This window comes from Mytilus californianus, unplaced genomic scaffold (assembly GCF_021869535.1).
Source record: "Mytilus californianus isolate M0D057914Y unplaced genomic scaffold, xbMytCali1.0.p SCAF_14, whole genome shotgun sequence".
Lineage (NCBI taxonomy): Eukaryota > Metazoa > Mollusca > Bivalvia > Mytilida > Mytilidae > Mytilus > Mytilus californianus.
This window is the reverse complement of record NW_026262626.1, coordinates 18,949,761-18,958,661: the sequence shown is the minus strand read 5'-3', so window position 1 is coordinate 18,958,661 and position 8,901 is coordinate 18,949,761. Positions and strand designations below refer to the sequence as shown.

At 31.9% G+C, this 8,901-nt stretch overlaps 1 protein-coding gene across 1 annotated transcript; it reads right to left on the bottom strand.

Moving 5' to 3' along the window:
• Nucleotides 1-6,228, bottom strand: LOC127724856 (perlucin-like). Its single transcript, XM_052231866.1, has 4 exons — nucleotides 6,147-6,228; nucleotides 4,461-4,554; nucleotides 1,056-1,269; nucleotides 1-282 (listed from the first exon to the last, which is right to left on the bottom strand). The coding sequence occupies exons 2-4, from the start codon at nucleotides 4,480-4,482 to the stop codon at nucleotides 249-251; spliced, it is 270 nt and encodes an 89-aa protein (XP_052087826.1). The 5' UTR covers nucleotides 4,483-4,554; nucleotides 6,147-6,228; the 3' UTR covers nucleotides 1-248.
• Between the last annotated feature and the right edge of the window lie 2,673 nt (nucleotides 6,229-8,901).

Genomic DNA, 8,901 nt, shown 5'->3' with positions numbered 1-8,901 from the left:
TTAAGTTAAAGTATACATGGTATATAAAATAAAGGATGATAACACAGTTTTTCAATAAGATTTAAATATCAAATGAACTGACTCGAACGTTTAATTTATTTTGAATGATTAGAAGACAATTGTGAATTTAATGCAGATCGCCCCCGAGGTATATGCAGTATTTCTTTGGATTAAGAATATAAGTTTGATTAACTATTGGTCCAATAAAATTTAAAAGCAAAACAAGTTGTTTTCACATTGATATTTGTTTATCCTATTATTTCAGAACCATCTCCAGAATACCTACAAAAGAAAAGTTAACATTTCACCAAAATAGATAATCAAGAATTAAATTCAAAGTAGTTTTTACCTGTTCCTTTTATCAACGAAGTAGTTTTATTTGTTGTACTTTCGATATTGCATAATCAGCTCAAGTTCGTCAGATTGTTGTGTAAGTTTTACAGCCCATAACATAAGTAAAATGATAAAGACATATTACACGCTTCATATTTGCTGTATGTCTTATATTTGTATTTTTCATTAAAGCATTCAACGGCAACATAAAAAGAATTAGATACTTTATCCTAGATCTAACTTATGTTATACCACTGAACAACGTAACCTAATTAAGCTGATCAGTCAATGTATTTACAGACTTCTTAGAATCTAAAACATGTGTGCATCATTTATGAATTCAAATCATTTCCTACTCACAAAAACTCAAACCGTAACGTGATCGAATTATTTTATATAATCTATATAGGAAAAATTAAGCAACAAGCGTGAAAAACCAAAACAGAATATAGATATCAGTAAACTGTGTACAGACTCTTTTCCACAAAGAAGTGTGTTTCTATGTTTACATAGGACATCATTCCATTTCAAACCTTCTGGAAGGAACTGTTTACCAGTATAGATTACAAGAGATCACCAATGGTTTTTGCATGTTGCATTTAGCTGTATCTTAAGATTTGGTGATGGTAAATTGACAACTTAAAAAACATTTTTTGTTCTCCTACTTAATTAAAGCAATGTCATGCTTTAGACACAATAAGATGAGAAAAATATATACTTACTCTTGTTCACAGATAAATCTGTATAGTCCGGTACATGAGGCGTCGTTCCATTTCAAACTATATGCAGCATACATATGTAAGCAGTTCTCGTTTCTGCCCTTGTTGTCTGGTACATTTGGATACCAGTCAGTAAAATTGAACAGCTGGTCTGTTTGAGCCCACGTCCACATTCCTTCTACGACATCATCTCTACCTCCCAACCAATAGCTTTGACCTACATTTGTATAGTTAAGAATAATTACACATAGAGACTTGCAAAGAAGCAAAGTGCATACATTGAAAAAGTAACTTTCATTAGTATTCGTTAATACATATGAAGTTTCAGAAATTGATATTTTTGATTTAATATGTAATTCTAGTTTTGCATATAACATCAATATGATTAGTCAAAAACTGGAATATTCCTTAAAGATTTGCAAATATTAAGTAATTTGCAAATAAACTGGAATACCCCTGAAAGATGAGAACATATTAGGTAATGTCTCAAAAACTACATGAAGCTTTAATATATAATAATATAAGCTTTCTCAAGATCCCTTTACGGAGCAATCCAGAACCAGAGGCAAAAGAAAGGCAACAGTAGTATTCCGGAGTTCAAAAGTCATTATTCGATTGAGAGAAAACAAATCCGGGTTACATCCTAAAACCGAGGGAAACACATCAAATATCTTTGACATAAGCAATGTTTATAGCTCCAAATTCAATAATTATCACAAGTTTTTTCTGCAAAAGCGCCAACTCTACTAAGAGAATATCAAGTGAAATAAAATAATTGGAGTAAACGAGATTGTGATTCATTTATCCTTGTAACGTCAGGGGTTCAGATCAACAGTTTTAAATAAGGCACCAATGCGATAATCAATTTTCGTTGCAGTTAAAAAACAAATATATCTTGAAGTAGATACCGGTAATACTTTGGGGAACGATGGTCGTAGCGACAAGTACGGTGGACAAAAGTTGTATCACGACGGTAAGGAAAAATTGAATAATTTCAAAATCATATTTGGTGTACATAATTCACTTTTTCATTCTTACACCAAAGGCTCTGTGAAAATCGACCATCTGCATTAGTTTCATCCTATCATACTGATAGCGTTTTCTCCGGTCGACAAAGAAAATCAAAAGACATCCGGCAAAATATCACTGACTAAAATTGATATCAACGCTTATATCCAGATCAATGTCAATCACTAATTAGGCATCGCATCTAATATTTCCTTTATTATCAATTATTTATGTAATGGTTTAATTGTTGCTTCGATACTAGAGTTCAACATACCAGGATTAAAACAACGAAATGAAGAAACTATTTAAGTGTTAATTTACTGAAAGATACAGTTTCAGATCTGAATAATAAAGAACAATGTTACAGTTTCATAAACTATCCATTTGATCATTAATCTTTTGCTGAGTATCGAGTGAGCCCGTTGGGAGACGCTGGGGATATAATAACGAGAAGCGACTGATTATGGACTTGTCCGCATCGGACATCAATAAAACCGTGAACTTAGTAGTATCTCCTTCATCTCCAAGCATAATAACAAAGTAAAAGATAGTCTGCCTTTACTGAAAGCCTTCCTTAATATTGATACACAAAAAGTTGATGTGAAGGGAAAATAACCATACTATTCAACCGGGTTCAACTCACGGCAAATAAATCAAAGTGTCTTTTAATCTGCATCAAACATATTGGTAAAATGGTATACACAGGTTAATCGGAGGCTATATTACTTTTGAACAAAATAGAACAAATTTGCCGATTTATCAATTCCATGTTTCAAAGGTCAACATATAGAAACAAATAAAAATTGCTATGGGTTTTACTTTCCTTTCCCCTTTATTTTTCTGTAATCGGCTTAACGTTTGTATTCGGTTTTGGGCATTATTTTGGCATATCTAGAGGTTTATCCGAGAGTAGTAGCTGCTCGTTAGATTGGATAGCAAAAAATAGAAATACAAGACTATTTTCTGTCTTTGTTGCAATGAAGCTAACGCAAATTGTGAAAAGGAGGGATCAAAATGTATTGAAATAATGCGACGGTTTACATGGTGCGCATGTGCAAATAACTGTCGGTATACTAGAAAAAAATAACATTAGTGACACTTTAAATAGTTCACAAAAGAAAACAAAACTAATTTTATTTGCAGACAGGATATCCTTATCCTTTAGTCATGTCTTTGTATGATTTTTTTCTCCAAAACTCGCTATGGTTCTAAAATATTTTTATCGCAAACAAGATTCACAAATTAGATGAAGATTGCTATTTACTTTTCCCATTTTTCATCAAAGTTTCCTTAGACATTTCAACTCGTTTTTATAGTAATGTTGTGCTCAGTCAGAACTATGTTGTGTACCTACGAATTGAAGGGTGCAACTGCTTTGAAATTTGCTCGTCGTGATTGCTTATAATCTTTTTAGGCAGGTCCCGGCCAACATGTAAGCATGGCTGAGATGATTCCTAGGGGCAAGAACACAATTGTATCGAAATAATAGAATCCATAACATATGATAATTCAATACAAATTTTATTTATTAGTAACAAAACCTTGTAAATATATATGCCCGTATGATAAATTAGTTGCTTGATTAATGGTACTACGAGATATTTGCATCATGTTGTGAATAAGACATATTAATAACTTTCTCAGTTTTGATCAATGATAGTACATCGTGCATTTGGTATGGTTGTCCCTTACCTAATTTTAGAGTATTGAATGCATATAAACTCTATTGGATACTCGTGGTCGTTCACCTCTGGAATTTTGGGATGATTGACATGAGTAAACATACTATTAATACAATAAGCAATTGCTTATTCATATTTAACATGTTTAATTAATAAAGCCAGTGATTGCCTTTTGAATAAAGAATAGTCTATGCAATTATCTTTCCTTTTGAAAGAAAAAAAAAACAATATAAAATTGAGAATGGAAATAGGGAATATGTCAAAGAGACAACGACCCGTCCAAAGAGCAGACAATATGTTTGTTGTTTTTGACAATCGAAAGTCATATCAAAATATTGCATTATTCTCAAATATTTTATATGAAGTGTATTTTTGTTTGAAAGACACGAACAGTGTTAAATATTCAAATTTTGGATTTTGTATTGATTCTGTCAACTAGCGAGGCCCCTCATTTGGGTGTGTCATTAATCATATAATCACATTTCTTTTTGTCAATATAATCACATACACATTATTAATTTTTTAACGATATAATCAAATAATCAAAAATACAGTCCAAGATTATCAAATAGTCAAATGATCAGCAAATATTTGGTCCATATAGCTACAAATTTAGTAATCAAATAAACACTATTTAAACGGCCAAATAATCACATAATCAAACCCCATGAGGAGGTTCACTAGCTACATTGTACATATTTCGATTTTCTTTACATACCTGGTCCTAGAGTTTTACCCATGTTTACTAAAAAGGTCGCCTGTTCTTTTGACTGAACTTCAGCAAGGCGGGCGTTGTGTGCACTACAACTGAACTAAATAGAAAAGGATGTATGATTACCCCCAAGTTTTTGTATATTAAAATCGAAATGAAGTCAAATAAAGCTAATAATAGAATTATTGAAAATTATGATTATAATAAATTTATGGAAAAGATATGTAAGATTGCAAATGAGATTATCCACGAGAAACCATAGGAGAGTATAAGGCATGTATCGGTAAACTACAGGCCAGTCTGGTCGCTAGCAATTTCCCGTTTTATAAACTGCATTTTACCATCTACAACGTTCTGATTGGCACACAACCTTCATACAATGTAGCAAAGGATGTTTTACCAATTGAATAACATAACTTTGATTCTGTGGTTCAAGGTATGGACAGCCGTCAGAGAAAAGCATTACCTCGTGCAAAGCCAACAAAAAGTACATCATATCGATATAAGTTTCATAAAAGTAAAACAAAATAATATTTTAGTTATTTTTTTTAATTTATCAAAAACGAAATCACTGTTAGAACCGATTAAAAAGTATATCTTTAAGAATACGTTTATTGAAAGGATCAATGAGTTGAAATTTATCGTATTTAAATTTTCAGGCTTTATAACCAACATCACCTTAAATTTCAGGATGTGATTTCCCATTTTAGTAATAATTCTACTGGTACAGCAAAACTTCAAAACAAAATCTTTGTATCCATGAAATGATTTAGTAAATGAGTTATTCAATGTATGGAAATGAAATCCCTCACTTATTTTTTTACCAGTTATACATAGATTCAACTTATTGAAATCATAACATCACTATAGAACGAGCAAAGAGAACGAGTTTGGAAACATACATGTCCATACCATAAGAATGGGCGAAAAACATCATCGCCCAAAAAAATAAAAATAAAAAATGGTGAACTAGAAAAACGTCTCTTTTGTCGTAAAATTTTGTTTTGTTTGTAATGATTCTCCCTTGTGGAACTGAAATATCCTCTCTCGAAAAGAACAGTTGTTGCTGTTAGATGTTTTTTAAATTAGTTCCGTTGCAAATATGTGCAGTGTAATTAAGATTTGTTTTTATTGTTTACAGCATATACATCGAGTTTACGATTATTGTTTTTGAATTGATCAATTAAATGGAATTTATAATAATCGTACTTTAATAGCTTTGCAATAAACTGTGATTCAAATAAGATCTGATATTAAAGGGGGCGCAATTGGTGCTCATAGAAATACCTTATACCTGTTGATAAAAATTATTGCCAAAACGTACATAAATGGTGTCAAGTAAAAAATAAAATGAAGCTGCTATTTTTTTTTAATTTTGATATCTAACTTACTAATAAGTGTACACCATGAAATAGATAGTTAATCTTGTTATAATGCCTGATCGTGAACAAAATTTGACTGTTCATTTGCAATTGCATGCATGCAGATTTTGGAGTTATGTCAATTTTCGTATTTTTCATATTGCATTAAATTTAATTTATATCGACCATAACCATGGGTAATAGTAAAAAGCATGGGTAGTTATATTTATAACTTTGCATTATGAACAAATTATCGGAAATAAATATGAGTTGGTTTTCCACTCATTAATCACTTTTTATATCATGTTCTTATCTCTAGTAATACGTTTACCTCAGCTTGAAACCAATTACAACGTTCATGGCTGAAGAAATAGCAAGATGATCCCAAATGATGCCACCCTGTTGCACATTCAGTGTTTCCATTATCTAAAATATAATTAAGAATTGAAATGGGGAATGTGTCAAAGAGACAACAGGCCAACCAAAGTGCAGAAAACAGCCAAAAGGCCACCAATGGGTCTTCAACACAGGCGGGCTTCAGCTTGCACCAAAACAAAAATGTATACTAGTTCAGTGAAACTGCACGTCACACTAAAAATATTTTTAACCTTGTTTTAAAACTGTTACGTGGCTCCTTTACACAAGAATAAAAGCAACGGACAATCGATTAGATTTATTAGGGTTGAATTTACGTTTAAAATAAATATACATGAAATAAATTTTGAAAATATAGAAACTGTTCTTGATCTTTGACAAATATTGACCGTTAATGGTCACTATTCAGGGTTAAAGATAAACCTACACAAGTACACATTGGTCTATCTAAATTGTATGTTGATTGCAATTGTCAGTACTTCGGAACTGGCATGATTTATAACTAACCTTTCATAAAATGTCCGTTTATAAATTTTGAAATTATAAAGAAACTAAGGTTTCAACTTCCTCAGGCAAAGTTGACCTTAGATGAATTTGACTATTTTGTAGTTTTTTTTCTATATAGCTCTTCAACTGTTTCGTTTCTTTTACATTCTCGGCTCTCTAATATTCGAATTAATTCCTGGTGAGGAATCAATAAAAGCGCATCGGACGCATGAAGTTGTTTGATGTGTTTTCATTTTTTTGTGGTATGTTTAAGAGAACACTTTCTTGGCCAATGATCTATACTCATGTATGGAAATACATTATTTTATGAGTATTTCTTATTGTTATCTTCAATAAAATTGGGTAATTTATTAAATCTCAAAAATATATATATTTTAATTATTCCGAGGTTGTATTATGACTATGACTATGAATTTTTACAGCCACCTTTGAATTAAAATGTATATCAAAATCATAAATTTTAGGAGATTTGATCTATTCATCGATCTATCGAGAGAAAAAAAAACCAATTATGTTAAACAATATTTATATTTTGAACATACATACCAGGCAAAATCAGCAAAATCAGCAGGTGAAATACTTGAAACAAGTTCACAATCATGACTCTCATTATATACGAAGTACTTATCTGTACCTCGGTTAATTTCAAAGTGATACAAAAGCCTTATCTTTATTTTAATCAGTTTATATTAGTCTGAAACTTTACACAGAAACATTTAGATATGGCAACATTTTCAGTATTGATTTAATCGCAAAAGTTCTCAAATCAAAATCGCAAAATTTTAAAATGTCCAATGATCAACATTGCTATCCCCTTGCTCCATGAGGTAGAGGTTGTATTGGACAATGTGTTCCGATAGGCGTCCGTACTGTACGTACGTATTAACTTCTGTTTGTAGTGTCCGTGATTATCTTCCTAACCTTGTATCTTAGAGTTTTTTTACTAAATGAACAATGTCAAAACCAGGTAGCTTTACATATTAAGCACATTCCTTCTCTGTACATGTATCATTGTTTTATCATTCAGATTAAATTTGTAGGTGCAAAAAGCCTTTCATTTTTCACGAAAACATCGACTAAATGTTCAATAACAATGTATGTGTTATATTAATAAATTCAATGTAGTAAACACTTACCTTTTCCAAATAAAGATGCTACTGGTAATACTTTACGATTTCAAAGAGGTAACAGTATAGTTTATCGTGGTTCTAAACTCGTGAATCCATTTTGAATATACACATAAAATTAAAGAAGATTTAACCCTGAGAGAATCGATCTCATGGACTCCAAATCAAACAAGTCTGGGTTCGTCGACAGCTATGCAATAATACATTTATTTTTACAGTAGCAAACAGGACCTGGGAATCTTAAGGTTGATAAAACAGGTGTTAATTAATAAAATATGTTTAAAATTAAAAAAAAAACAAAAAAAAAACAAGTCTATTAGGACCCCATTTTAAATAAGCTTGGTTGCTTTCGTGGGTCGTCCTTGTGTTAAGGCATTAGAAAAGGGGGACGAAAGATACCAGAGGGACAGTCAAACTCATAGATTGAAAATAAACTGACAACGCCATGGCTAAAAATAAAAAGACAAACAGACAAATAATAGTACAGAAGACACAACATAGAAAACTAAAGACTTAGCAACACGAACCCCAACAAAAACTGGGGTTGATCTCAGGTGCTCCGGAAGGGTAAGCAGATCCTGCTCCAAATGTGGCAGCCGTCGTGTTGCTTATGTTATTACAAATCCGGTAAATAGTCTAATTCGGTAGGTCACATTCGTGTAAAGGGAAGGGTATTGTAGTTACGACATAAGGAACATATCCGATATCATCTGTGAAACGGTTATTCCATAACGGTCAACCAACTCGTGATGGCGTCCGTAAAATTTACGAAGGGATGATTTCAACTTCACCATTTGGAACTCTTGGTTTAATAGCTTTCTTGTGAGCAGCAATCCTCTATCAAGGAAATCATGATAGGAAATACAAGCCGGAAATATCGTATCAATTGGGAGATATATACTCCGTATGCAGGCGCTGCTGGAATGTTGCTACATATAAATGGAAAGTTGACAATTGGGAAGCTGAAATCATCTCTTTTGTCGTAAAGTTTTGTTTTCAACAGACCCTCATTGTCAAATTCTAGATGTAAGTCAAGAAATGAGGCAGACTTATCTGTATCTGTAGTATCCTTTATCT